General features: G+C 37.6%; 7 protein-coding genes and 1 pseudogene across 9 annotated transcripts; 2 read left to right on the forward strand and 6 right to left on the reverse strand.

Annotated features, from left to right (window-relative positions):
- Positions 1–83: 83 nt before the first annotated feature.
- Positions 84–2,444, reverse strand: LOC128258890 (uncharacterized). The gene is made up of 4 exons (XM_052990870.1): positions 2,119–2,444; positions 844–1,346; positions 414–783; positions 84–347 (listed from the first exon to the last, which is right to left on the reverse strand). The coding sequence occupies exons 1-4, from the start codon at positions 2,321–2,323 to the stop codon at positions 139–141; spliced, it is 1,287 nt and encodes a 428-aa protein (XP_052846830.1). The 5' UTR covers positions 2,324–2,444; the 3' UTR covers positions 84–138.
- Positions 2,445–3,315: 871 nt separating this feature from the next.
- On the reverse strand, positions 3,316–5,327 carry LOC128251771 (uncharacterized; annotated as a pseudogene).
- On the forward strand, positions 5,103–6,833 carry LOC128258939 (uncharacterized). Its single transcript, XM_052990972.1, has 3 exons — positions 5,103–5,871; positions 5,936–6,461; positions 6,518–6,833. The coding sequence occupies exons 1-3, from the start codon at positions 5,329–5,331 to the stop codon at positions 6,700–6,702; spliced, it is 1,254 nt and encodes a 417-aa protein (XP_052846932.1). The 5' UTR covers positions 5,103–5,328; the 3' UTR covers positions 6,703–6,833.
- Positions 6,834–7,256: 423 nt separating this feature from the next.
- Positions 7,257–9,140, forward strand: LOC128258908 (uncharacterized). 2 transcript variants are annotated; one of them, XM_052990910.1, is made up of 3 exons: positions 7,257–7,912; positions 8,154–8,679; positions 8,746–9,140. In XM_052990910.1, the coding sequence occupies exons 1-3, from the start codon at positions 7,358–7,360 to the stop codon at positions 8,925–8,927; spliced, it is 1,263 nt and encodes a 420-aa protein (XP_052846870.1). In that variant the 5' UTR covers positions 7,257–7,357; the 3' UTR covers positions 8,928–9,140. The 2 variants fall into 2 exon arrangements, with proteins under 2 accessions (XP_052846870.1, XP_052846880.1); XM_052990920.1 differs by lacking the exon at positions 8,746–9,140 and having other exon boundaries at positions 8,154–8,232; positions 8,303–8,421.
- A 627-nt stretch (positions 9,141–9,767) lies between these two features.
- On the reverse strand, positions 9,768–12,452 carry LOC128258807 (uncharacterized). 2 transcript variants are annotated; one of them, XM_052990709.1, is made up of 4 exons: positions 12,139–12,452; positions 11,518–11,744; positions 10,128–10,994; positions 9,768–10,066 (listed from the first exon to the last, which is right to left on the reverse strand). In XM_052990709.1, exons 1-4 carry the CDS (start codon positions 12,246–12,248, stop codon positions 9,870–9,872), a joined length of 1,401 nt encoding a protein of 466 aa, XP_052846669.1. In that variant the 5' UTR covers positions 12,249–12,452; the 3' UTR covers positions 9,768–9,869. The 2 variants fall into 2 exon arrangements, with proteins under 2 accessions (XP_052846669.1, XP_052846677.1); XM_052990717.1 differs by having other exon boundaries at positions 12,135–12,220.
- Positions 12,453–13,959: 1,507 nt separating this feature from the next.
- On the reverse strand, positions 13,960–15,724 carry LOC128259002 (uncharacterized). The gene is made up of 3 exons (XM_052991068.1): positions 14,756–15,724; positions 14,323–14,506; positions 13,960–14,266 (listed from the first exon to the last, which is right to left on the reverse strand). The coding sequence occupies exons 1-3, from the start codon at positions 15,599–15,601 to the stop codon at positions 14,094–14,096; spliced, it is 1,203 nt and encodes a 400-aa protein (XP_052847028.1). The 5' UTR covers positions 15,602–15,724; the 3' UTR covers positions 13,960–14,093.
- A 2-nt stretch (positions 15,725–15,726) lies between these two features.
- On the reverse strand, positions 15,727–21,770 carry LOC128251772 (uncharacterized). The gene is made up of 9 exons (XM_052978929.1): positions 21,541–21,770; positions 20,995–21,485; positions 20,564–20,936; positions 20,306–20,498; positions 17,818–18,071; positions 17,175–17,665; positions 16,369–16,551; positions 16,119–16,302; positions 15,727–16,063 (listed from the first exon to the last, which is right to left on the reverse strand). The coding sequence occupies exons 1-9, from the start codon at positions 21,728–21,730 to the stop codon at positions 15,876–15,878; spliced, it is 2,547 nt and encodes an 848-aa protein (XP_052834889.1). The 5' UTR covers positions 21,731–21,770; the 3' UTR covers positions 15,727–15,875.
- Positions 21,771–22,376: 606 nt separating this feature from the next.
- On the reverse strand, positions 22,377–27,370 carry LOC128251773 (uncharacterized). Its single transcript, XM_052978931.1, has 8 exons — positions 27,107–27,370; positions 26,562–27,055; positions 26,128–26,494; positions 25,879–26,069; positions 23,810–24,023; positions 23,223–23,707; positions 22,794–23,160; positions 22,377–22,737 (listed from the first exon to the last, which is right to left on the reverse strand). The coding sequence occupies exons 1-8, from the start codon at positions 27,279–27,281 to the stop codon at positions 22,553–22,555; spliced, it is 2,478 nt and encodes an 825-aa protein (XP_052834891.1). The 5' UTR covers positions 27,282–27,370; the 3' UTR covers positions 22,377–22,552.
- Positions 27,371–27,573: the final 203 nt, after the last annotated feature.

Here is a 27,573-nt window from a genome sequence, read left to right on the forward strand (position 1 = left end):
TCTTATCACTAAAAACCATCAACTTGATTCTTGTCAATGCCAAACTGATAAGCAACACACTTCATCAACTCTCCAAAGATAAACTTGTTTTCGTAATACTTGTCTAAAGTTTATTGCCAGTTAAGAGAATAACGAATATCACACGTCATAATCTTCAAAGTTTAAAATACCTCTGTTATACAAAAATGGATATAGATCCTTCATAACATTTCCAAAGGCGGGATTAGAAACCAAACGCAGCCTAAGATTTTCGCCCTCTTCTGTTTCAGCAATTATGTTGTGCAGATTGCTGTCTTTATCGGTGGGAAAGAGAATTATGGGCAGGTGATTTGTAATGCTAAAGACAGCTGCAAGAAAAATATTAGTTTTTAGTGAAATCTAAATAATGCTTGCACTCAAAAACCATAACTCACCGTAAAACGAATTCTGCTTCTTGTTTATAGAGTTTTGCAGATCGCGTAGTTTGGGCAAAGACTGTTTCAGTTTCAACACCTTGAGGCACTCGATCAGACGTTCCCAGTAGATCCTTACAAAGTGGTCGAACTCCTTGATACGCAAATCGTGTTCGGGCGAGAGTGTGAGGAAGAAGAGCAGATCCATGGCAGGACTGCCCCATTTGACTAACTGAAAGTCAATGAGGATGAGCTGGTCGAGACTTCCGTTCGGCAGATAGGTGGTCATCATGTTGCTGGACCAAAAGTCGCCATGGTTGAGCACATGGAATTCAAGGGGATCCAAATCCAGAGTGCTCAAGCACTGGGCCCAATACTGATCGGCAGTGGGCTAACAAATAAATATTATTTTTGAATGCTAAAATTTCTTTTCAAAATAGTATAAGCTTACAAATTCCTTCACGTATTTCTCTGCTTCTTTCATGCCCCACGAAAGCATTGCCTTCTTGTAGGCTTTCTCTTTTTGTTTGAAACCATCAATGTGGAATTTTTTCAAATCTCGCTTGACAAATCCCTCGTTGAATTCACTGGGATAGGGACCATGCAGTTCCTCATAAACCGCACTGGCTGCATGGTACTCGGCCAACTTGTGCAGAGATGCAGTCATATGCTCCATGTCCAGTCCTTTTGTGCGATCAATGTTCCCGAAACGCTTCACACACAGATCCTCGAAGATGAAGTGGATTTTCCCCTCACGCTCCTCAGTGAGCAGGCATTTGGGCGCCAATTGAATGTCCCATCCGGCCTTCTTGTAGAGGTCCTCGAACGCTGGGAGGTACGTTTCGTACATCTTGGCCTCCTTGGGAAACAACCCGAACTCGGTGATGTCGTTGCCTCCGCGCTCTTCGGGCAGCATCGTCTTGAAGATATAAGTCTTGGTCTTGACACTTCCATCTGAAATATGTAAGACATTATATTTCATGCACTAAGGGGTTATCACCAGTAGCTCAGCAAACAAATTGAAAAACGATCAGAACTTATTTAATATATTCTGTAATAATTTTTAAGCCAGTTAAATCCTTGTTTTAGAATCAAACCTTTTCGGGAAGTGCTCAAATAGGTCTTTAAAATAAAATTAAAATAAACTATTATCGGAAATTGTTTTGTTTTTATCGGAAATTGTTTTGTAATTAATTTATTTATACATTACTAAGAAGTACAAATATTAAATTAATGTTAGAAAATTATTTTTCTTTAAATATTAAAAAACTGGGTTAAAAAAGTTCTGCCAGATTAATGTCCTTTATTTAATTTTGTTTTGCTGTGACCAAGAGACAAGTAAACTTATGATACAAAACAAAAAATGTCAATTGGTTAAGTTAAAAAAAGTTAAACACTATTTGATCGAAAGAATTATAAAAATGTAATTATAATTATTATACCATTTTTGTGGCAAAAATTTTTAAAGATCGTATCATTATGGGAAAACCATAAATTATTTTAATTTAGCACACTAGGAAAGGATTTATTTTAATTTAAGTGCTCTTGCACTTTAAATTTATAGCAGGGTATGGTCATACTTCGAAATTATGCAACAATTAAATTTATTTAATTTAAATTTACAAGTATCGATAAGACATTTGACATTTTTATCCGTTAATTTGATCCATTCATTGGCAAGTACTGCCGCTCCTCACAATCATTGATTTGATAATCACAAACTCACCTTTCATTTCCAATTTTATATAAGACCTCAGCATGGTCGAGGTGAAGTTCTCGCCCGGCTTAGTGGCAGCAACTGTTGTAAATTTTAATACTTTGGCATGATCTGGTTCATCCTTTTCCAGCACACTCGTAAAGTATTTCTCGTTGATCCAATCGGGAATAATAAGATTCTCATTGGGGTTCACGATTTCGTCGTTGTCAGTCATTTTTCTGCTCTCGTTTGTATTTGGCTAACACAACCTCTTCCGGCAGTTGATAGTTTGAAACTGAATTCTGCTAATTTTTTCAGCAGAGCTTTATTTGTGTTTTGCTGGGCTGCCTTATCGAGAATGAATTTCATTTGGTGGGGTTAGACCTACAAGTGCTATACGTTTGTCTTGTTCATTATCAAAAGTATCAACTCAATCTCAACAAACGAAGCTTTATAGTTATTTTTATTTTTTTTAATTTTATATTTTTTAGTGAACTTTCATAAATTATAACAGCTTGTTAGTAAGAGCACTTTACGTCGAACACCTATTTGTCTACTAATCAAAATGTTTATAGGGGCTACTCCATAAAGAAAGTAAGCTATATGACACGTATTGTTCTGCCTATATCTTACAGCCATTTAGTATTGTTTGTTCGTTACCTGAATACGATGTAAAAAGTTTTTTTTTTTAATTTTTGAGGGTATTGACAAGGGGCATAACCATTTTTTTCATTTGGCTTGTAGGCCTTACCCTTCAATTGAGTTGATAGCCCACGCGTACTGATTACTCAGTGTTTGCTTGTGTTGCACTGCCAACTATATAAAGACGATTTTGATACCAACCAGCGTTTATAACCAAAGGTTTTGCCCAAGTATTTCACCATAAATTATTTAATTATAGATTTGATAATTTGTTTGTTTCTACAGCATAGATTGTAAACACATGCCTTGCGTATTTAATAATCACCGATTTTTGTGAAAACTCACCATTGTTAGTCCCAAATAATTTGTGACGGCAATGACTTTCCGCATTACACGGTGCTGATGTTTTTTTTTATTTGTGTCTAGTCATCGTGATGGTTTGATCTTATTTAAGACGTCATGAGTTAAGAATTACGTAGAACGTAGAATAAAAGATAACAAGTATTTATACTCAAAACTATTTAATAATTATGTTTAATAACTAATCATTGTTAGTCTTAATTTATTAGTTAGTCTTAGTAGTTAGTCATCATGATGGAATGATCTTATTAAAGATATCAGATGTTAAGCGTTAGTTCATAAATCTTAGATCGAAAATTGAAAAATAATAAGTTCTCATACTCAAAAATAATTTATATTTTACTTAGAACCTGTTTATATATTATACAACTCTCCTCCTCTTCGTAGTCACTAAAATTAAAGATTCCCCGATTGTACAAAAATGGATAGAATTCCTTCATAAGGTGGCAAAAACTTGGATTTGTGAAGATGCGCAGCCGAAATTTGTCACAGGCAAATGGTTGAAAATGGCAATAAAAGCTAGAGGTTTTTAAGAAAAAGTTAAACGGGCTTAGCACTTAATAGGTTTCTGATTTGGGAACTTACCGTAGATAGTATTTGTATCGTGGTACAAGGATGTCTGCAAATCACGCAACTTGGGCAGAGGTTTCTGGTAGCTTTAGGCATTCCACTAAACGTTCCCAATAGATCCTTACGAAGTTACCGAACCCCTTGAGCTTGATAGGCAGACAGGGTGATGAAAAATAGCAAATCCTGGGCAGGTCTGCCCCATTTGCACAGCTGGAAGTCAACCATGATGACCTCATCGATTTCGCCGTTGGCTAGATAGTTGCACATCAGATTACTGGTGACCAAAAGTCACCATGCGTGAGTGTGTTGAAGGCCGAAGGATCCGTTTCCTTTCACACATTTTTGAACACTGTTCAACGGTGGGCTGAGGAAACAAAATATTAGAAAATGCAAATAAAAGGTAGAAAATAACTTCCAAGCCCCAACCAGCCATGGATTTGTGAGAGGACTAAATCCCTCCTCGAATTCCGAGGGGTATGGTTTTTTTTGTTCGGCGTATACAGCTGCAGCGGCATGAAATTCTGCCAGTTTTCGAAGGGATCTCTTCATGTGCAAAAGGTCTAGGCCCTGGATGCGTTCTTGAACTTCTTCACACCCAGATCTTCGAACACAAAATGGATTCCGTTCTCACGCTGATCCGTAAGCAGGCACTTGGGAGCCAGCTGAACCTCCGCTCCGGCGGATCTGTAGAGCTCCTCGTAGGCGGGCAGGTAAGTCTGGTACATCATAAGCTCCTTGTCAAAGATGCCGCCCTCACGGCCCTCCTTGCCACTACGTTCCTCCGCCAACATTGTCTTGAAAATATAAATCTTGTGTTTGGAGCTGCCATCTGTGGATAAAGAAATTAAAAAATGCACTTACTAATTGTTTTTTGTCACTGTTGATAGTCTCCTATGAGAGAGATTTAAAAAAAAATACAATATTTCGAGAAACTCATTTAAAAAGAGCCTGCAATTCATTGAATGAGTGGGCATAAATCTTTATTCTCTTACTCGAAAACTATTTTATAGCTTTTTTATTGATTTACTATAGTTATCGATATAGGTTGTTTTTTATTTAAAACGATTTCGGCTTTTTTTCATATTTTGACTACTAAATGTATTTATTTTACCTTTCATTTGAAGATCAAAGTGAATCCGCAGCATTACGGATGTGAAGTTTTCGCACGGCGGAATAGCTGCCACTGGTTTAAAGTTTAAAATTTTCTCGTATTCCGGATCATCTTTCTGCAAAATTTGGATTAACTATAGATTTTTTTGACTCCGCCATTCTGTACCCGAGGTGTTCTCTTTCCATGTTTAACTTTCAACTGACTTGGTAACGTTCGTTAAGCGCTTTTCAGGCTTTTAAAGTGTTGACTCCCAACTTGATAATTAGCCAGCGTGACCCAACAATAATTGTAATTAAAATAAAAGTCAAGATCGGCAAAGCTTTATACAATTGTAAACAAACTATATATATTTTAAAGGTCTTTAAAAGCTTTAAAGCAAAAAACAAAAACGAACAAGTCAAGAGAGCATTTTGTTGTCAGGTGTCTTAAGAGCCAAACTCAATCGATAATAATTCCACAAAAGCTTTATACAAAAAGCTTTCATAAATCTAGTTTATATGGGACGTACCATCAAACTTAGAAAGCAGTCTAAGAAGTAGAACCATAAGTGCGACATCATGGCCGAGGGTAGTTTCCATGCCGAAGAGTTGAATACGCCAGAGTGGCTAAATGAGCAGTTTATAACTAAAGTTCTAAGTGATTACGAAAAGGAACCAAGCCTTAAGGTCACCAATTTGGCTTTTACCCCCGCAAGTCCTAAAGGTGACCACTATGCCAGCATTATGTTTCGTGCAAGGGTGGAATATACCATCCAGAATGGAAACTTTTCCAAATCGCTGATCATCAAAACAATGCCGGTGGAAGAGGGTAACAAAAAGGATATGTTTGAAAATTCGCCTATATTCAAAACTGAGATTGGAATGTATAGTAAGGTCCTGCCGGAGTGTGAGAGGATTCTGCGGGAAGTGGGTGACGAGTCCAAGCTGTACGTGGACTGCATCTACCACAGTCTAAGACCAAGACAGATTATAATCTTTGAAGACCTCGTGGAGATGGGATACCTAGTGGTGCGCAATCGATGGCTCACTCAGGAGGAAATTTGTAGTGCCTACTCAAAGCTGGCTAAAATCCATGCAAATAGCATGAAGATGATAATGGAGGTAAATAGGAATTTAATTCTAATTATTTTAATTCTTTAATTTTAATAACCTTTTCTTTACTTAGCGACCCGATTTCCTGAAGGACTTTAGGCACAGCATGTACGATATACCTGCTTTTGTGGACGGTCCCATTTTGAACGGCGGAATGGGTCCCTTTTTGGAACTGTTGGGCCGCATTCCTGAGCTGACAAAATACCAGCCGCACTTCGAAAAGATCAGACTTCACTTTAAAGATAGAATGAGGGAAATTATGCTGGGGTATAAAAACAATCCCCAGCCAGGATTATACGTTCTCTGCCATGGCGATTACCACTCCCGAAATATGATGTTCAAACACAATAAGGAAACTGGAAGACTTGAGGATTGCATGCTGCTTGATTTCCAAGGCTGCATTGTGGTTCCCATGGCCGTTGATCTGATGTATTCCATTTACATGTTGATGGGGCCAGAACAGCGATCCGATGAGTTGGAGACTCTGCTGAATTACTACTTTTCAACCGTCGTGGAAACGCTCAAGAAGATTGGTTATCAGGGAGAAATGCCCACTCTTTCTGGATTTTGGTCGGAAATGAAACGCCATAGATATTACGGTAAGCTCAAATCTGGAAGGAGTTTTAGGATCTATTAATAAACATTATCTTTTTAGAGTTCCTGTTGCTAAGCACCATATTCCCGATGGCCGTGGGTCTAAGAGTCTATTCCATGGACCTAGAGGAACTGATCTACAACGAAGAAACTCGTAACAAAGTTTATCAACTAAAAGAAACTGTTGAGGAAACCAAAGTAATGCTGGCCAGATTTGAAAAATCCGGATATTTTGAAGATCTGTAACCCATTAATGGTATTACTAGGCAAATTAAAAAGATAGTATAAACGGAATATTGGTTACTGCTAAAAATATTAAAGAATAAATGACTTGTTGTGAAAGATTCATTAAATTTAATTAATGAATTACAGATTTATTTGAATGTTTTGTTTTTTTTTCAAGCGTTGTTTTCTGTTATCTGAAAAATGAATACGTTTGTTAAGAGTACATGTATAATCTTAATGTAGGAGCATCTGTTATCTGCTAAATTAATATGTTTCTTAAGAGTACATCTATGCTCTCATTGTTATTTTAAAAATTAATGCGTTTCCCTTGAGTAACATGTATACTCTCAGTGTAGTAGCATCTGTTATCTGTAAAATTATTATTTTCTTAAGAGTATACTCTTGATGTAGGAGCATTATTTGCTGTATAATGATCGTTGTTATAATATTTTTCTCTCGTTACTCTTCTTATGTCCAAACTGAGAGAGCTTACATTAAAGTATTTCAAAATACAATTAAAAGCTTTTCTTTGTCTTAGGTGAAAAGCTTTTCAAAGCCCACACAGTATTGCATTCTAAATCGAAATTCTCTCCAAAAGCCAATTTAAGTGACAGTGAAATTGAGTTTTGTTTAGTACGCTCTTTTCTGAAAGTCGAAATAAAAGTTGCTAAACATAATGTCAGGGAATACGGATCAAAGTCAGTTCAACGAAGACGAATTGGTTCCACCAGATTGGCTGAACTCAGAGTTCATAGAAGGTGTTTTAAAATCTGATGAGATGGAAACCGTACTGAAGGTAATCGATTTGACCTTTTCCCCGGCAAGTGCCAAGGGAGATCACTATGCCAGCATTATGTTTCGGGCAAAGGTAAAGTACTACAATCGGAAGGGTGACTTCGAAAAGTCGCTGATCATAAAAACAATGCCCGAAGCGGAGGGTCACAAGAAGGAGTTGATCGGAGGATCGCCTATTTTCGAAACGGAAACGGGCCTGTACACAAAGGTGCTGCCTGAATTCGAAAGGATTCTGCGCCAAGCGGGTGATGGCACCAAGCTTTATGTGAACTGCATATATCACAGTCTGGCACCGCATCAGGTGCTGATCTTCGAGGATCTCGTGGAGATGGATTATTTTGTGCTCAGGGATCGGGACGGCGCCCTGGACGAGATACACCGTGTCTACTTCAAACTGGCCAAGTGGCATGCAGCCAGCTTAAAAGTACAGGAAGAGGTAAGTCTAAGATAAGAAGGTATAAAATATTAATTGTAATAAAAAACAGATGAAAAAACAAACTAGAAATGATTTTAATTATAGAGGCTGGCCAAAAAACATAGTACCTAAAATAAATTGCATATTTCTCAAAATTATGATTCATATGTTCCACACAATTTTCTTCCAAAAAGTCTGTGTTTTAGAAATAACAATGCAAATAATGACTAAACTTCATTTTTAACAAAATTATACTTTTAAGCAACCAGATTTTTTAGAGCCCTACACATACGGACTTTTCGAGATGCCACATATCTTGACAGAACCCTTTATGAAAACTGGTATGCACTTTTTCGTCGAACTTTTGAACAATGAGCCGGAACTTAAAAAGTACAAGTCATATTTTGAAAGCATGAAGGGGGATTTTCTGGAGCGACTTGTGACAGAGTGGAAGGAATTTCGCAACAACCCAAAAGTTGACCAATACAGGGTACTTTGTCACGGAGACTTGCACCTTCGAAATATTATGTTCAAGTACAAAAATCCAGGATTTTTTGAAGACTGTATGCTGCTCGACTTTCAAATCAGTCATCTTTTTCCTCTGACAATCGATCTGGTGTATTCGATATATATGCTTATGGAGGCGGAGCATCGTTGGAAGCACTGCGATGACCTTATCAAGTATTACTTTTTTGTTTTGGAGGATGTTTTAAAAAAAGTCGGCTATAAGGGTGAAATGCCTACGCAATCAGGAATTTTGGAGCGCCTGCATCAGCACAAATACTTTGGTGAGTTCTTTGTTATGAATATAAATATTTTAATGTCAACTTTAATATTACATTTGATCCCGTCAGAATTTTTTCTCATAAGCACTTTTCTGCCTTTGATGTGGGCCCTGAGGGATAAGTCTGTTAACTTTGGAGATCTACTTCAGAATGAGGAAAAGCGCAGGAGTTGCTCATTTGCTGAGGGTTATATTAAAGATGTGAAAATAATGCTGGCAAGATTGGATAAATTGGGCTTACTTCAAGATTAAAGCGTTTTAAACATATATTTTGGTTTTAAAAGTAAAATGTTTGAGCAGAAATAGTGCCACAAGTGCAATATTTAGATAAATAGCATCAATTAATAGCAATGATTAAGTGATAAAAAAAATCATAACCCCAAGTTACTTTCGTACTTTGATTGAGGTGCGATAAATCTGTTGACCTCGTTATATTTTTGTTTAAAATAAAATATATTGACAGTATATGAGTTTATAACCATCTTATTTTGGAAATGACATGATAAATCTGTTGACCACGTTTTACCAAAACGCATGCAAAGTCATGCCAGCAAATGTTTTCAAGTTCAAACAACATAAATGTACACTTGTACCTCATTTGAATCGCTAATTTCCATCACTCTATGTTCGCTCATCTGGAAGCGTTGTGAATGAGCATTATTTGCGTGTTCCTAATTATATAAACTGACTGCCGCGAGCAATGAAAACCCCATTATGACGCAATAATTAGTTCAGTGCCATTTCTATAGAGTGCACTTATTTTATGGAATGTATCCGGCTGATTAAATGAGCCGATTATTAATTCTATAACGTGAGAAAAAAGTGTGGTCTTGCAGTCCAACAGCTTTTGTTTATTTTTTGCCAATCGTTTGGTAATCATTGAACCGCATATCTATTATCACCTTTTTTTCGTCACTGGTTTCTAATTTTAATACCCAAAAATTTGAACTTTAATAAGACTACTATACGCAATAATCGTTTTCTCTTTTGACTCAAATAAAAATTTCGTTTTTGGCCAGTCATGTTGTTGATTGCGACATTGGCAAGCAATTTCTAAGTGTACAAGGTTCAAAATAGAGAAACTGGCAAAAATAAGTTTAAATTAAATACAAAAAATTATTTATTTCATGCTTATATGATATATGATATCACAAAAAATTGGCTACATTGTAAATTGAAAGTTGGGGACTTGGTCTAAGCGGACTTCAAAAGTCCCTTGTTATCGAAAAATGGTAATAACACCTTCATGGCCTTGGCGTAGTAGGGATTGCTAAAGGTCCTGTAACGAAGGGCATCGGCCTCAGGTCCTGGGGCCATCATCATTTTCATGTTGGAATCCTTGTCGGTGGGCATTAGAGTGGCCACCATTACACCAGTGGCTGTGAGGGGTCCTTTAACAAAGTGAATATTTATATATATATATATATAATTAAGAAGTTAACCTAAGCTTACCCCAGAAACCGTACTTCAGCATCATGATGTGCAGATCCCTGAGAGAAGGAATGACTTTCGAGTAATTCAAGAGCTTAAGGCACTCAGCCAATCGCTCGTGATAGATCTGAATAAAGTGATCAAACTCTTTGATTTTAATGTCCAGCGAGGCAGAGGTGGTGATCAGGTACCAAAGGTCTTGGGCCGGAGTGCCCCATTTGCCGATCTGCAGGTCCACGAAAATAGTTCTGTCTATCTCCCCGTTGTCCTTGTAGTTAAACATGATGTTATTGGACCAGCAGTCACCGTGATTCAGCACATTGAACTCCGTCTCGTCGACCTGATTGACCTGCATGGCCTCTTCGAACACTTCCATGGGACTCCACATGTGGGCGATGTACCTTTCGACATCCTCCAAGTCCCAGGTTCGCATGGCCCTTAAGAACTGCACCTGTCGCATTTCTCCCAGAGTCTTGAACAAATCGCGACTCTGCTCGTTGAACATGGACATGGAGTACAGTGGATCGTAGGGTCCATTTATTTCCCTGGAGACGGCAGAGGCAGCATGAAATTCGGCCAGTTTCCGGAGCACACGGGTCATGTGCGCCAGATCAAAGCCCTTGAGCCGATCGAAATTCTTGAAATTCTGACGGCTCAGATCCTCGAAGACCAGGGTGATCAACTCGGCGGTGGCCTCCACATGGAGGCACTTGGGCGCCAACTCAATCTCCAGGCCCGCCTCCTTGTACAGCTTCACGAACTGCGGAATGTGCACCTCGTACATTTGCTGCTCCTTGGGAAACAGACCCATGCCATTGACCACATCCGCCCCACTGTCCGCCTCCAGCATGGTTTTCAGAATATACGACATTTTCTGCTGGCTACCATCTAAAGGAAATTTAAATGAATAAATGGTTTGTGTTTTATACATACATTGCATTTCTTATTATGCTTTTATATTAAAAATCGCACCATATTTTTTTATTAATGCTTGCTGCCATCTATAAGAAATTCAAATGAATAACGGTTTTGGGTTAATTTAATAATACATAATTTAATACATGCGTAGTTTTATCTAAAAGTATACAAAATATAAAATTCCGTTTCGTGGGGAAAGTTTTTAAAATATATCGTTGTTTAAAAATCATACTTATTTTATAGCAGTTAACGTTTAGTAACAAAAAATTATAATTATTTCCTTAACAATTGTATATATGTTCAGTATTTTTATTTTATTTGTGTATTTAATTTATTTAAAATGTTAAAATAAAAACAGCAGGTAACATTTAGCAAACTGAATTAAATAGACTTTATTATGCTCAATAACACAATTATATAAATGCATTATTTGTATTTCATTTTGGTTATGATATCAATAACTCAGTTTTAAAATCTCTTTTTATTTACTTACCCTTAAGCAGAATATCGACAATAACTCTGATCATAATGGAAGTATAGTTTTCCCCGGGAGCTGTGGCCGCAATGGGTGTAAAGTTCACTATCTTGTCGAAGTTTTTCACATCCTTTGCAAGAATCGGCAAAAAATAGTCCTCGTTCACCCACTTTGGAATGTGTAGGAGTTCGTTGGGATTGATTGGCTTTTCCGAGTTGCTGTTCGGTGACATTCTGGTGATGATGCTGTAATCGGTAGATCAATGAATTAATACTGATCTTTTGTTAAGCTATTTTCTTGTTCATTTTTCGAGAATCTAAAAATTCTGCATAATTTATGATTATTTTCCAGATATTATGTCTTTAATTATGGTTGTCTTGAAAGAAATCGTAATTTATTTCTGTTTAGATGTTTTATAATTCGTATCCAATGTAGTTTATCAATTAGTATTAATTGTTTAAAAGGTGTATAAAATCACTTGTTAAAACAGCCTCAGTTCGATAAAATATTTTTAATGCATTTCTTTAGGTTTGTCTAAGATAAGTGGACTTTCTTCGACCAAAGTCTATTTCCGCGTTAATTGTTTGCGTACGAACCGCTCATAAAATTCACTACAATTGCTTTATATTACTGACCGACTTTTGTGGATTTCTAATTTGAATTCCAATTTCCGCTCGGAGAAAGAACTGCGGCTGTGTCCGACGATTTCTAACGACAAACAAATACTGAGCTCTCCGTGCGATTCCCATACTTTTATACTAAGAGAACTCGCGACAAGTGTAGAGGTTCTAGTGGTTATTGTCTATGTGTTTGGGCCGACCTGATAGCACAAACTGGTTATTGTTGAGGCGAGCCCAGGCTAGTCGATACTACTATGCAAAAAAGGGGTAACAATGGAACCATGTAATCGGTTCCCATATCTATGGATAACCGTAACCGTGAAAGACAAAGTGTTGAACCCAAACGCACTTTTGCGTAATATTATCTGTAAGATTCGCTTTTTATTTTTATCCCTAGATTATGCGTTTCCTGCAATATTTATTTTGAATATATATTTATAGAAGTTTGTGAGCTAACTTATCAATCTGCAAACAAAGTATTATTCAAATTAAAATATATTTAATCTTGTAAAGTAGACTTAATTTGATCACGTCATCATAGTTGTTAGTAATTACTAACAACTTTTCTGTTAGATTTCATAAATAATTTAAATAAATCATACAAAATATTATGTAATTGCTTGGAATTTCATAAATATCTTAAAGTTTAGGTTTATCCGAAAATGGATGCAGTTGTAGCATGGCCTTCACATTATAAGGATTTGTGAAAGTCTTGTAGCGAATTGCATCGGATTCCGGGTGATAAGAAGTTATTCACATCTTTTTCGAGAATGAAATGGAAAAATTCCTCTCTTATTTATTCGGGTATGTCCAAGTAATCATTGGGATTGATTGCTTGTGGCGGCATGACTTCACTGTAATTAATAAATTGATAGACTATTGGAATTCTCTTTGATGATTAACATTCACCGACCGTTTGGTTCGAAATTACTGTTGCAGTGAAGAAAAATAATATGGTCTGTTTTGTCTAAGGCACAATTTTCTGAAATTGAGTCCACTTTGGCTTAGGTTAAATACCTTTTGAAGTAGTTTCAATATAAAGGTAATGATTTGAGTATGCAATTAATTTGGTTCATCCCCTTATCAATATTTTACTGATAAACTAATTTAAGACAGTATAATGATAACAAATATAGTTGCTTTGATTAAAAAACTTTACTTTGATGGTAACCTGTAAATACAGTATTTTTATTATTCTATTCACTTCTATTTAAATATGTGTAGATCAGATGTTGACACAGAAATACACAATTGTTGTCCAGCAAATTAATTAAAATTCCGCACTGTGCCATTCATTGTAGCTACAGAGCATAGCCATACATAGTACATAGTCGTGCCCATACTATGGTAAAACCGTGAAATGTTTATTGAACCAGCCGCGTCATCCCACATCGGAATATTTGAGGCTCGTCCGAGTTCGTTGATTGTGTCATGAGCATTGGCTTGTGCTCATTTTGGCCGAATAACGATTATTATCAGTATGATTGGGGCTACATTTAAGTTAGTTTGTCGTGCGCGATTAGGTCCTTAGAAATGGCAAACGTAAGCGGATGCGAAACATTTGAAATAATTTGCAAAAAGAGCGCTGCGACATGACTGGCCTTTCAATAAGAAATCCATTCAAACAGTATTGATAAGAATGGGTAAATAAAGATTATTAAGCATATGTCTTAAACGCGGTGAAGGTCTTGTCCCTGAACCAGTGCACACTGGGCTGAAATAACTTTTTTTTGGCATTTTAATTTCGTTATTAAAACAAAATAAATAAAATTAATTCTTATAATCCTATCTCTTTGACACACCTCTTTGAGATAGTTTATTTTTATATTCCTGTTTAAAAGTTGGGCGAAATTTCTGTTCTATTATTATACAAATAATTATTCATAGGGTGTTTAATTTTTAAAATCGCCCATTTAGAAAAAAATGTAGTTTTAAAGCTAAATTTTTTTTTAGATTTCTTATTTTAATTTAGACTTAATTGAGCAGGGACCGCTCTTCCATCCAAGGCAGGATATCTTTCATCGCTTGAATGTATTTCCGATTGGTAAACATGGCGCACTTCATTTTGGATGCGTATCGGTCGTTGACCTCGTCCTCGAACTGATTCATCATAGCGATGGGCAGAGCCCTGGTCACCACCACATAAGCTGGAAGCCCAATCATTAATTAGACCGAGTTTAGTCGATAGTGTTCATTAACTCACCAGCCAAGCCGCTTTTGTTAAGGGCATCGCGAATATCCTGAAGCTTCGGAAGGGTACTTTGGCAATTTAGAACTTTTAGGTTATCCAGTAAATGGTAGAAGTAATACTGCACCATATTGTCGAACTGGGCTAGCTTGATTTCCTTCTCAGCAGATGACAGAATGCTATAGTACAGATCATTGGCCTGAAAATGGAACATTTTAATTAAATGTTAATTTATATAGTAAATGCATTAAAAATGCAGTAAATGCAGTGCAGATTAAATTGCATGATTTACTAAATAACATATTTGAAATCATTTTGAAAATAGAATTAAAAAAATATATTACATTTAAAATAATTTCTTTTCTGAATGGTTTGAATTTTAATTACGTATTTAGATGCTATAATTTATTTCTAAAAATGGCAAGCAATATTAAATTTAAGTAACTACCGGAGAGCCGTATTTGACCAGCTGGTAATCCAGTAGGGCGGTGTCCTCCACATGACCCACGTCGTCAATTCTGAACATGAAGTTATTCACCCAGCAGTCGCAGTGATTCAGCACATTGAACTGCTCGGATTTGGGGGCATGGAGTCCAAGTAACTGATCCACCAGGTCTTGCTCCTTATCCACAAATCGTTTGTGAAATTGATCACCCATACGCCACCGTCGCAGTTGCAAAAGAAACGGTTCGGGGTCGTTGAGTTCCCTTAGGATCAGACGGTTGGCCTTTGTGTAGACTCCATTGGCCAGGATATTATTGAATGCTCCATGCTTTTCCACATAAACGACAGAGGCGGCATGAAATTCAGCCAATTTCTTAAGCACTTGCTTTAGGCAATTCAAATTGAAGCCTTCCTGTCGCCCCACATTCCTGTATCCCTGGGCTTTGAGATCCTCCAGCAGGATGTACTGGACTCCAATGCTGTGGTCTAACTTGAAGGCCCGCGGGCCAAAGGATATGTGCTTGCCCACTTCCCTGTAGAGTTGCTCAAACTTGGGCAAGATGTTGTGGTAGATCTGGTGTTCCCTGGGAAACATTTTCAACTGGCTCATCACTCTGGCCTGGAAATCGCTGCCATGTTGCGCCTTCAGCAGAAAGGACAACCTCTTCACCGTCAAGTCCTGCAGCTGGACCTTCACGCAAAGGGGCAGGAGCACAGTGCTGTTGCGGAACTGGATGAGGTGGATGCTAGGCATGACCGCCAGCACCTGGTGCCCACTCTCTAGAACGGAATGGACGGCCTGGTCCAGGGACAGGGTGGATACCCAATCGGGTATTTTCGGTACTTTCATCGCCTTAAAATACACTTTTAAGTCAACGATACAAAGTGAACCCCTGAATTTTGTATGCGATAAATAATTGTTGACTGAAATTTCTAAAGAAAAGTATTGTAACCTAAAATTTTCTATACAACACAGACCAATTTAATATTTAATCACCAGTCAAAGGTTATTTTGAATATAATTACATATTTATTTGACAGGTAAAATAATTTTCAGATGACGCAATTAAGTAGTCATTATTATAGTACGAATCCATCATTAGTACACATAATTTTGAAGGTAATCACTTCCAGTCGAGCAGGCCGCGGTTGTCCAACCATGGAAGTACCTCCGTCATCACCTGCACATACTTCGGGTTGGTGAACATGGCGGCCTTCATTTTGGACTCGTCGCTCATATAGCTCTCCAGATTGGCGTTGTTGGTCTTGTCCAGCATGACGACGGGCAGCACCTTGGAGACCACCATATAGGCTGTTGACAGATGGCTGTAAGGATGGCATGCAAATCTAAAATTCCAACTACTCACCAGCCAGTCCGTTGCGGAAGAGGGCTGCATGCAGGTTTTTCAACTTGGGCAGTGGTCGGTGGTACTGCAGCAGCTTCAGATTCTCGACAAGATTATCGAAGTAGTAGCGCACCAAGTAGTCGAACTTGGCCGTTTTCAGCTCGGGAGCAGCCGAAGACAAGATTAGGTAGTACAGATCATTGGCCTAAGGGGAAGAGGTTTCAGGTATTACTGGGAAATTTATAGAGTTCACTTATGTTTAAGCGCCTACCGGACTTCCATACTTTCCCACTTGAAAGTCCACGAACAGGGTATCCTTTATATTTCCAAATGCATCGTGCTGGAACATTATGTTATTTGCCCAGCAATCACCGTGGTTGAGCACGTTGAATTCCCTGGCATTGTACTGCTGATCCTGCAGCAGGCGATCCACCAAATAGTCATCGCTATCAGCCTGTAAAATAATATATAATCCATAGTTTTTTATATATTTTGAAAAAAGGGTTGTACTAGCCTAGTCCATTTGGATTATATAGGCATAATTATAATTGATGTGTTTCCACATTTGTCTAATAATGTCTAGGCATCAGGACTCGCCAAAGAACACTCAAAGAGTAAAGTGTATATGTCTGTTTCTCCAACATTTAAGGTACACTAAACCTGTATTTAAGGACTTGTTTAATTTGTATATTCCAAAATAATGTATATAAGACCACAAACACTCGGGTACCTGCTATACTCACGAGTAGTGAACATTTCACTACATTTCAATACTTTCAATATGTTAATTATTTGAAGTTACGTTTTCTACGTTTTAAGGAAAACAATGGGGTTCACAATCCTAGAAAGAAAGTGGAATCGAACTTCGTTCATGAACTCGCAATCTCCCTGTTAAGTTTTATTTTTATATTAAAAAAAATATTGATGGATTTTAAAAGGAATTGCCATGTTTGACATTCTTTAGCTCAAAAATTATTAAATGTTTTTTTGTGTTGTTTAAAAAAAATTAAAAAAGGCAATTAATGATCTATTGGACTAAAGAACTAACTATCTCTAGTAATAGTACATATAACTCACCAACTTTTCGTACAATTTCTGGGCATTCTTCCACTTCTTGAGCTGGGCTAAAAAGGCACCAGAGGCATTGAATTCCTGCAGCAGCTGGCGGTTGGCTTCGCTGAAAACGCCCACCGTGAACTCCTCTCCAAAGAGTCCGTGGTGCTCCACGTAGCAGGCGGATGCCGCATGGAAGGCAGCCAGTTTCTCGAGGACCTTCAGCATATGATCGAGGTCCAGACCGGCCAGGCGATTGGCATTCTTGAAGTTCTTGCGGTGCAGATCCTCCAGCAGAATGTAGTCCACTCCGAGATCGCGATCCACCTTGAAGGCGCGAGGAGCAAACTGGATGGGCTTGCCCGCGTCCGCGTAGAGCTTCTCGAACTTGGGCAGAATGCTGTGGTACATCAGCTCCTCCTTCTGGAAGAGCTTCAGCCTGGCCAGGATGGCGGCCATCATCCCGTTGTTGTGCTGCGCCTTTAGAACGAAGGAAATGCTCTTGGTGCTGTGATCTGGAAAGAATAAGTCTAAGCTATAGTTCTAATCCTTCTAATCCTATTTCATATTCATAAAGAAATCTGGCTATTAAATCCAACATTTAATATTCCATAAAACTCAAAGTGAAAATTATTTAAATTAATAATAAATAAATATTTAAACTTACCATGCAGCTCCACTTCCACCAGCAATCGGAGAAACAGAGAAGAATAGTTTTCGCCCTCGCTGCTGCCTTTTTGGGGGCTAACAGAGATGATCCTTTCGAAATCCCCGATCTGAGCCTGCACCGCCTTCTCCAAAGTTACATTTGGCAGCCAATTTGGCAGGTTGTCGACTGGCAACTTGCCGTTTCCATTTGTGGCCTCAGACATAATAAATCTAATATTAAAGAATGCAACAACGAATTGTATGTTAACATGGCTAACAGGTCGTATGCATAACGTTTATGAGACATTTGTCAAACATAGGTGAAATATTTGAATAATAAAATGCCATCTGCTCTTGGCCAAGCCCAATCCATAAACACTTTAAAGATATTTCTATATTTATAGGAATTTCATCATTTAAGGCCAACAACTTTATCTTGAATTGGGGATACAATGTGTCGGTGAAATATTACCATAACGTTAAGTGCACTTATTGCTGCAGTAAAAAATTTTTCTGGAGTATTAAATCAAATCTTTAAAAGTTTTCTATGATCTTGATGATCTATAAAAATTCATGGTTATCTCAGAAAACTAATATATTTTCTTGTGCAAAAAACAATCTTTTTGATGAGAGTATAACTCAGCTATTATACAGAACTACTTGTTCTTTTCTCAAGTGAGTTTTTATTTACTTGAAAAAATTGCTGCATCGCTGATAATCTCAGAACTTATTTGTTTAGTAGTTAGTATGGGCTACCAATCTTTATCACTTTTAGTTCTATAGAATACATATCCTTTAAAAAGATAATGCATGCAAATCATTATCAACATAGTTACAAATACGTGATTTAGCAAATTGAGCACATGCCAACGAAGGTAATTACCGAACTTTTTTGGGGCTTTCATTGATTAGGCAATTATCAGAATTATCGCTATTTAATGAACAAAAATAATAAATCAGGTCACATGTCCGGCAATGAAACACCTGCTGTGAGTTTTGCTGCATTACGACATGGAGTTTGTGGGATCCCACCTGTTTAGTTATAGAAAACATCACTTTCGGTATCTGTTTTTCACTAAACTAAGTTTTATTTTGAACTGCCCTTTACACCTTGATGTTATTTGTTATACAAGCTGTTACTTCCAATCTCAGCTACATTTGTTTAGCACTCTGTGGGTCGAACTGGGAGATTGGTTGCCTCGAATTGGGACTATGTGTGTGTCACCAATCTTGGGAAAATACACATCGGTAGCAAACCTTTTTCCTAAATTGGTAATCGGAGCGCTGGAGTGCTGATAGATAGATCGGCTGCAGTCCGTTCAACTGTCGAGTGGGAAATACGAGACGCGATACTGGGGACCAGCGCTATTGCCCCGATTTGGCTATGGCCGAAGAAATTCCTTATCGCATGCATTCGATTGAAGTTTATTTTGTAATTCAGCTCGCCAAAACCGGCGAAAAAAGAGTGGCAATAGGCAATCGGTGGTGGCGAGAGTGGGAACGAGATAGTGTGTTGTAGAAACGCCGTCAATTGTTTGATTGATAACGAAAAACTGTTTCTTGTTTCCACTTCTGATTCGACTTCTTTATCGGGCACATATACTCCTCTTTTCGCTCGCCATTCGTTCTAATTATTTCGTGATTCCTCATTAATTGCTGTTTGCGGGCGTGACATGTGATGGGTGGTTAGATAGACAACCTTCCACTCACTCCATAAATAATCACTAGAATATATTTAGTAATCCTATTAATTATAGGTACACAAATTGGGCCTTTTGACTGTAAATGATTGAGTTTTAATTGGACTACTACATTTTTTTTGTTTTGCTTCTTTGGCGTATCTAATAACAGAAAGCCTACAAAGTATCAGCCTCGAAAACTCTACTTGTTCCATTCAAATTGGATAGATAAGTCTCTTCTTCACGACAAATTTAATCTGAGGTGTGAGTAATTTACATTTCGAACAACTTTTAAGCGGTCTTTATGCATAAACGATCTGCTGCCATTGTGTAAAAAAACAATATTTAAAGTCGATACTTTTGAGTGCACACTCACCCAAAAACCCAAATGACCTCAAAAAAAAAAACAAAATTGCCTATATTTAATGAATAAAGATCTAAAAATTTTTGAAATTAACAAAGATGTCCCAATTTTAAAGAAAAATTTATTTAATATGGCGCTAAAGCCATACAATTTAAGTCAATTTTAACACCTTTAGGTCATTACTCCTAAGAATTAAGTAATTTTAAATTTTTTTTGGTCATTTGGGTCTTTGCTGATTGTAGCCAGCTATGCTTATTATCGATTTTATTATAATTCCAGATATATTTTTGGTCATAACACCGTCACCCCAAAAGATTATTCAAGAAGACGCAAATTTTAATGTTTTTCAGTGTCTTTTTTGTTATTTAAATAACATTATTTTTAAAAGTCGCTTTTGAGTTGTTTTGTTTTGTAACCAAAGCGTTAAGCGTCTAGTGTTTGTCGAACTTTAAATTTATCAAAGTTAAAACTGAAGGGCTCCTCGATTGTTTAGCCAGGTAAGAATGGCGCTGACATGTTTCTTGTAGCGGGCATTGGAGTACATGGCCATCTTGAGGCCATCGCCATCATCCGATTCGGTGACGAAATCGGTCAAATTGGCATCCTCGGTGCGATCGAGCAGCACCGGCGGGCAGAGCATCAGAACAGTGTGATACCCTACAATCAGGGAAAACAAAACCCTTATTATTTTTTTACTTTCGGAAAGCGCTTTTCTAACTCGCCAACTCGTCCATATTTCAACACCTGAGTGTGCAGAAACCGCAGCGAGGGGGTCTTCTCTTGAGGGTACTTCAGCAATCGCAAGTGCTCGACCAAATGTTCATGATAGTACTTGATAAAGTAATCGAATTGACTCAGTTTTATTTCGAATTTCGTCGATCCGAGAAGGAAATAAATCAGATCGTGGGCCACACAGGCCACCTTGGGCAGTTGAAGGTCCACAAAATAGGTTTCGGCTGGTTCGGGGGATTCTCCCTCGTACCTGAACATAATGTTGTTGGTCCAGCAATCTCCGTGATTCAAAGCATTAAAATCCTCCGGATCGGGGTGGTTCATGGCATACATAAGATCCACGATCTTTGGCTGGATTTTGTGCTGCAAAGATCATTGATAAACATAAAGTACATTAAATATATAGTATTAATATACATGCCACTGCTTCGCTATATTCTTCATAACTCTCGTAAAGTGAAAGACACTTGAGTAGGTATTTTCCCAAGGTTTCCGCCACCTGTTCGATGTTTTCCTTCATGGCATCGGCATAAGTGGGTTGCAAGTAGTTCTGGGTGTAAGGACCCTTGAGATGAATCCTGTTGGCCGAGGCCGCATGCCACTGGGCCATCTTCTTCAGAACACTTTTGGTGTGGGCCATATCAAGACCCTCCAGGCGATCGACGTTCTTAAAGCCGAAAGGACGTAGGTCCTGCAGCAGAACGTAATTATCGGGTACGTCGATTTTATAAGCCTTGGCCCCGAAGCTGACATTCATGCCCAGATCCTTGTACATATTTTCCAATTCGGGTTTTACTTGCAAAAATACATCTCTTTCCACATCGAACATGTTGTTTTTCTTTAGGATCTCACGGTACAGCTCGAAATCGTGCGGCGTCTTCAGCATATAGCTCTCATTTTCGATGGTTTGATCTGATGACGAAATGCTGGTGAATATTGAAATTGTTTGCCCATTGCAATGACTCACCCTTCAGTTCAACTTCAAAGTGGAGGCGTAGCATAATGGTGGAGTAGTTTTCTCCTGGCTTGAGACCAGCCACCGGCTTGAAGCTCTTGATTCCCACATACCCATCGCCGAATCGCTCGTTCAACAATTTTTCAAATAGGTCTGCCTTCAGCCAGACTGGCACTGGAACCGAACTTGTCTCCTCCGGCATTGTAAACAAACTGCGTGCTGGTTTGCCGGCCGGTGGTAACGAAATATAAGAGCGCAAAGTTAAATATTACTCTGCTGAGAGCGTTTTTGCCAAAACAAAGGCCGATCAGAAAGCTTTGAAAGCTTGTTGCGAGAATAAACAAAGAGTGCAGGCGAAAGAGAGTTTGCAAACAATTTTTTTTGTTAAGTCTTCAAACCAAACATATTTAAATTCATATGCCTGCATATATACAGACCCAAAAAGACAATGCGTGGAAATATAATATATATGTGTTATATACAGCACATAACAAATTGTACATAAATACATACAGCAAAACCCCAAGGTATTTAACAAAATTTCAAGTGAACGAAATTAATTTTTGGTCTGTTTGTATTACGGAAACAAATTTGGTTCATTTGCAATAAAACACACAAAACTAAATGTACCTACAAGCCGAAACTACAAAGTAACTAACTTACTTGTAAGTAAAATCTTTAGTATTCTTTGTTATTACAAGAATTTATGTATTTGTATTTTAATTCTTTAAAATGGTAATTAAAGTATTCAATATATTTGCAGGTTTGAAAATATATCAGAATAATAGCAAATTGCTTTTTTCCGGGTAGAAGAAAAACAATAAAATGTTTATCATTTTGTTTTTATTATTACAGACATTATCAGTTAAAGCTTGCGAAAGTCAACAGTATGCAACCTCTTATCTACTAAATAAACACTTAGCTTCTTATCATTACAAAAAAAAATTTAAAAATTTGCGTTTCCTAGCTACAGTCCAAAACAGATATGAGAGGTTATATTAGAATCGATTGGCTTGGAGTACTTCTACTCCAGAGCACCTCCATGTTGGAGCCAAGGCAAAAGGACTTTCATGTGATTGTGGAACCTGGGATTTTCATAAAGCGATTTCTTAAAGTTGGAGTCGTCATCGCCAAGGACCTTGTCGAAGTCAGCGCCGTCTACGGGATCCAGCAGAACATATGCCATTATGGTTGAGGAGCAAACAAATGCTGTAATATTGACTTATTTGTATTAATTTTTATGTATAAGTAAACAGGCCGCTTACCCCATCCACTATACTTATTAAGATCACGGCGAATGCTTCTTAAAGTTGGCAGTGTCTTGGAGTAATTCAGCAGTTTGAGGTGCTTAACCAATTCAGAGTGGTAGAACCAAATGAAGTAATCGAATTTCGATATTTTGACATCTAAACTTGTAGAGGACAGCAGAAAGTAATACAAATCCTGTGCCACTGATCCCCACTTGGGGACTTGCAGATCCACGAAATAGGTGTCCTGTATGTCGTTTTTGTCATTGTACTTGAACATAATGTTATTGGCCCAGCCATCGCCGTGGTTCAGAGCATTGAACTCATCTGGTTTCGGATCGTTTAGTTCCCCAACAATATCCAAGATTTTGTCGGATGCAATGTGCTGTAGCGAACGGAGGAAAATAAGATACTGAGATAAAGATACGGTAAGATAAGTCTACCCACCAAATCCTTTATGTAAGCCTTATAGTCTTGGCACAAATCAACATGGTTCAGGAAAACTTTCACGCTGCGATTACAGAAGGCATCCACTATTTCCTCGTTCTTCAGGAAACCAGTCGTAAACTTCTCCTCATAAGGCCCTTTTGTGGCCACTCGGACAGCAGATGCCGCATGCCATTGGGCAAACTTCTTTAGGACACTTTCGGTATGAGCCTGGTCCATGCCATCAAGGCGGTTGATGTTCTTGAAACCCAGTGGCCTGAGGTCCTCCAACAGAACATAGTAATCGCTAGCTTCTATCTCGTAGGCCTCTGCTCCGAACTTTACTTCCAAGCCTACATCCCGGTAAAGCTGCTCCAGTTCGGGCACCACTTCCAGATACATTCCCCGCTCCACATCGAAAATATCCGTCTTTTCTATCATTTTGCGATACAGCTCAGATTGATGAGGAGTTTTAAGCATGAATGCCTTTGTTGTTTGCAATTTATCTGGAGAATATAGTCGAAGAATTTGCATAAGCTAAGGAGTTTAAAAAAAAAAAACAATAAAAAAAGGTAAATGGTTAAGGCGCCAGTTAAGCGTAGAAAAACCTTTTGTCTCCACATCCAGCTCCACTCGAAGCATTATGGTGGCATAGTTCTCGCCAGCAGCCACTCCTGCTTCAGCTCTCATTGCTTTGGTCTCCTTAAAATCCTTGATCTCTTTTATAAGCAGATCTTTAAAGACTTCTGGCTTAATCCAGTCTGGAATTGCCACCTCCCTTTGGCTAATACTTTCATCCTCCGTCTGGGGCGGCATTTTGGACTAATCTCGTTGACTTCAGCAGACTAAGTGGATGCTTCGCGTACTAGGCTCATCTGTTAAATACTGTCGTGTGTAATAAATTACCAATTAAGCTGTAAACCTTATCTCTTACCCAAGCAGCCTATTTAAAATTCGTTTGTGCAAAAGTGACAAGGCAGACAGCCAGTGGGTGTGTCTATCATTCGTTTGTTAAAACAATCCGCAGATAAGATTCTCATCATGACAGAGCACTTGCTGAGGTATTGGTAGAATACTTTAGTAATAACACGCTTAAAAGTTATGTGATGAATAGCTGATCTTTCAGAGGAAATTAACCATTTTGCTCAGGCAAATACAGTTTACAACCCATACAATTTGTTATTGTATAAGTTATATTTCCTACATTTTTATTATTACGGGATCCAGTATCTCATTCTTGTCATTGTACTTACTCTTTATTTAATAACCTATGATTGGCCGGAGCTATCTGATGATTTCTTCAATAATTAGTGCTTAAATATATTTTCTTTGACGGCTACTTAAGCATCAGAAAATGGCTTTGTTCCCAAATTTTTTGTAAACATTCAATTAAAATTATTTTATTGAATAAAATAGATGTTATTCCATTAACGAATTAATGTTTTTTTTTAAAGTACAATTTGAAATTCTATTCCAAGGCCCCTTTGTCTGGGGCGGCATTTTTGGAATATCTTCTGGACGTGACGGCGGTTACTGAGAACTTTTTCAACTAGGCCCCTCATTTATAGTTAGTACTTTGGCTGTATATCACCACTGGCAGTCTAAATTGCACTTTGACAATGCAGGTTTTTCCTCTTTAGTTCCTTACTTTATATATGTAAGTACATACGAAATATTAGTTTGGCTAATACCATACCTTAAATTATATTTTAATCTTGGAATTATAGATTTAAGGAGTAAACTTTATTCGGAATAGAACTAAAGCAAAGTTTATTGTTGCAAAATCGATTTGATAGTTTACTATATTAAAAAAAAATAAAGGTAAGATCAAAGTGTTTTTTTTTGAGTAAAATACAAGTAAAGTTAAATAAAAACATGGCCCTTAATCTTACTCACCTTAAATTAAATTAAAATCATTAAATAAGTGTAGTGTGCGACTTTAACTTAAACAAACAACTATAAAATGTCAGTAACTTTTGTTTTTTAATTGTTCTAATTTTTTTGTAAAAGTGTCAAGTCATGAACTTTTTGTTTGTGAGTAAACAGAACAATTTGTATAGAGAAACTATAATATAAGCTTTACAAGCTTTTGTTTTCAGTTTTGTTTTGCTACCACTTTCGCACATTACCTTATATGGCATAGGTTTTATACCACTCTCTTTCCTTACTAATCATACTTGTAGGTTTCTTTTTTGACAAGCTTTGTAGTTAGCTTAATAGTAGTAAAAAAAACGTATCAAGAAAAGCAGAGAGAATCAAATAATTAAGTTTGGTTTGTTTTGCTATGTAATTTTTTTTTTTGCCTGTATATAGCTTATTTCTTCAATCTTCTTTTACCTATAATCTTCTACTAAGGTTTGTATCTGCCTGCAAATAAGGCAGCAGATTCCCAACAAAGATTTTGATTCAACTCAATAAGTTTAACCTTTTTAATTTTTATTACGTTTCTAGATGTTTGATTGATAACCATCATTATCATAATAGCTTTTTCTCTAGAAATCTTTTTTTCATGGTGATTTTGGTTAAATGATTGAAGTTTGAAGTTTTTCGTTTATTAATACTCGTTGCCATTATCGTACACAGATATAGATAATACTATCATGGGGTTCCATTTAATTATGAATCAATTCGGATTGTTTATTGTGCAAAACTGGAAATTGTTTAGATTGAAGTTTTAGATGTCCAAAGCGCCACGATTAAGCAGCCAGGGCATGATCGTTTCAATGTGTTTCCGGTACCGCGCATTGTTGTAAAGCTGCATCTGGAAATTCGTTCCATCTTCAGTATCACTAACAAAATTCTCAAAACTTGCTGTGTCCGTGGGATCCAAGAGAACGGCGGCCATCACACCAATTGCCACGGAATAGCCTGAATTACGAAATATTTAATAGGAAGTTAATGATTTAAACTCCTTAGAAATGCTTACCGAAAAATCCATATTTAAAAAGCGCCAAATGAATATCTCGCAGGCTTGGGATGGGCTTTGTGTATTTCAAAATCTCCAGGTGCTCAACCAGGTGTTCATGGTAAGTCTTAACATAGTAATCGAATTTGGAGAGCTTATCCTCTAGTTTTGTGGAAGAGATCAGGAAGTATAACAGGTCCTGGGCGACGGTACCATATTTGGGGATCTGGTAGTCGACCATATAGACCTCCTTGATCTTTCCAAAAGCATCGTATTGGAACATTATATTATTCGACCACGAATCGCCGTGGTTTAGCACATTGAATTCTGTTGGATCGACCTTGGCGAAATCGAAAATTTTATCGACAAATACAGGATTTAGGGCTTTCTATTCAAAGATGGAGCAATAAAAACATTACTATGTTAATTTAATACTTAAAGCATTTATTACTTACGACTTTGTCTATAAAGATCTCTTTTCCTTCGTAGGTCGCACAACTTTTGACAAAATTCGCACCCATTCCGTTCATCATTTCAGTCATCATCGGACGGCCGTCCTCCCTAAAATAGCCATGCAACACGCCATCAGGATACGGACCTTTGGTGGCCACTCGCACCGCCGATGCAGCATGCCATTGGGCTAGCTTTTGAAGAACTCTTTCTGTATGCGCTTGGTCCAGTCCTTCCAGGCGGTTGGCATTCTTAAATCCCTTGATTCCCAGATCCTCCAGGACCACATAATCGGTTTTGGCATTCTTAAGATCATAGCTTTTGGCTCCGAAAGTGATATCCACATCAACTTCTTTATAAATAGCCTCCATTTCAGGAACCACCTGGTTGTACATTGTGCGTTCGACGTCAAAGATGTTGTTCCTTTTCATCATCTCCTGGTATATTTCAAGTTGGTGGGGTAGCTTGACCATATAAGAAACAGATTTCGATTTGCCATCTAAGAAAGAGAAGTCAAAAGCTTTGTCGTATTCCATCCACATTGACTTACCCTGTAGTTCCACTTCGATGTTAACTCGGAGCATTATAGTGGCATAGTTTTCACCTGCCGCAGATCCACTATCTGCTTTAAAACTCTTGACCTTTGAATACCCCTCCACATTTGCCTTCAGAACATCTTCGAATAATTCTGCAGTGACCCAATCGGGAATTTTAATAGCCGCCATTGTAGCTAATCGGTTTTTGTTGTTCTAAAGAAAACAATAAAACAAGTATACGCCTTGTTGCTCTAAAATTGACTGGCGCCAAGTAGGGAGGATCGATGGTCTTATATAGAGAAGCTTTCAAATTTGGTTTAAGAGCCACACAGCTTTTTCTCAGTCTTCTCTCCATAATATTTATGTTCACAGTAATTCTCTCTCCATGAAATGATTTGCTTGTTGTTGACTGACTTAAAAATTGCAGTCAAATATTTTTGTATCTTCTCAGTAGCTTTCTATTCGATTTTTAGAAAGAAGG

This window comes from Drosophila gunungcola, chromosome 3R (genome assembly GCF_025200985.1).
Source record: "Drosophila gunungcola strain Sukarami chromosome 3R, Dgunungcola_SK_2, whole genome shotgun sequence".
NCBI lineage: Eukaryota > Metazoa > Arthropoda > Insecta > Diptera > Drosophilidae > Drosophila > Drosophila gunungcola.

Excerpts from the sequence above, each read along its gene's own strand:
- LOC128258890 (XM_052990870.1), bottom strand. The coding sequence starts at position 2,323 with ATGACTGACAACGACGAAATCGTGAACCCCAATGAGAATCTTATTATT. Across the intron at positions 784-843 it reads AGAAATACGTGAAGGAATTT|CCCACTGCCGATCAGTATTG; the intron begins GTAAGCTTATAC and ends TTTATTTGTTAG. Across the intron at positions 348-413 it reads GAAGCAGAATTCGTTTTACG|CTGTCTTTAGCATTACAAAT; the intron begins GTGAGTTATGGT and ends TTTTTCTTGCAG.
- LOC128258939 (XM_052990972.1), top strand. The coding sequence starts at position 5,329 with ATGGCCGAGGGTAGTTTCCATGCCGAAGAGTTGAATACGCCAGAGTGG. Across the intron at positions 5,872-5,935 it reads GCATGAAGATGATAATGGAG|CGACCCGATTTCCTGAAGGA; the intron begins GTAAATAGGAAT and ends TTCTTTACTTAG. Across the intron at positions 6,462-6,517 it reads GAAACGCCATAGATATTACG|AGTTCCTGTTGCTAAGCACC; the intron begins GTAAGCTCAAAT and ends TTATCTTTTTAG.
- LOC128258908 (XM_052990910.1), top strand. The coding sequence starts at position 7,358 with ATGTCAGGGAATACGGATCAAAGTCAGTTCAACGAAGACGAATTGGTT. Across the intron at positions 7,913-8,153 it reads GCTTAAAAGTACAGGAAGAG|CAACCAGATTTTTTAGAGCC; the intron begins GTAAGTCTAAGA and ends TATACTTTTAAG. Across the intron at positions 8,680-8,745 it reads GCATCAGCACAAATACTTTG|AATTTTTTCTCATAAGCACT; the intron begins GTGAGTTCTTTG and ends TGATCCCGTCAG.
- LOC128258807 (XM_052990709.1), bottom strand. The coding sequence starts at position 12,248 with ATGGGAATCGCACGGAGAGCTCAGTATTTGTTTGTCGTTAGAAATCGT. Across the intron at positions 10,995-11,517 it reads TGTCGATATTCTGCTTAAGG|ATGGTAGCCAGCAGAAAATG; the intron begins GTAAGTAAATAA and ends AATTTCCTTTAG. Across the intron at positions 10,067-10,127 it reads GCTGAAGTACGGTTTCTGGG|GACCCCTCACAGCCACTGGT; the intron begins GTAAGCTTAGGT and ends ACTTTGTTAAAG.
- LOC128259002 (XM_052991068.1), bottom strand. The coding sequence starts at position 15,601 with ATGAAAGTACCGAAAATACCCGATTGGGTATCCACCCTGTCCCTGGAC. Across the intron at positions 14,507-14,755 it reads TGGTCAAATACGGCTCTCCG|GCCAATGATCTGTACTATAG; the intron begins GTAGTTACTTAA and ends TTCCATTTTCAG. Across the intron at positions 14,267-14,322 it reads TAACAAAAGCGGCTTGGCTG|CTTATGTGGTGGTGACCAGG; the intron begins GTGAGTTAATGA and ends TTGGGCTTCCAG.
- LOC128251772 (XM_052978929.1), bottom strand. The coding sequence starts at position 21,730 with ATGCCGGAGGAGACAAGTTCGGTTCCAGTGCCAGTCTGGCTGAAGGCA. Across the intron at positions 18,072-20,305 it reads CGAGGAGCCCTTCAGTTTTA|CCATGTTAACATACAATTCG; the intron begins ACTTTGATAAAT and ends ACGACCTGTTAG. Across the intron at positions 16,552-17,174 it reads AGAAATTGTACGAAAAGTTG|GCTGATAGCGATGACTATTT; the intron begins GTGAGTTATATG and ends ATTATTTTACAG.
- LOC128251773 (XM_052978931.1), bottom strand. The coding sequence starts at position 27,281 with ATGGCGGCTATTAAAATTCCCGATTGGGTCACTGCAGAATTATTCGAA. Across the intron at positions 26,495-26,561 it reads AGATCTTTATAGACAAAGTC|AAAGCCCTAAATCCTGTATT; the intron begins GTAAGTAATAAA and ends ATCTTTGAATAG. Across the intron at positions 23,708-23,809 it reads GCTGGATGTGGAGACAAAAG|ATAAATTGCAAACAACAAAG; the intron begins GTTTTTCTACGC and ends TATATTCTCCAG.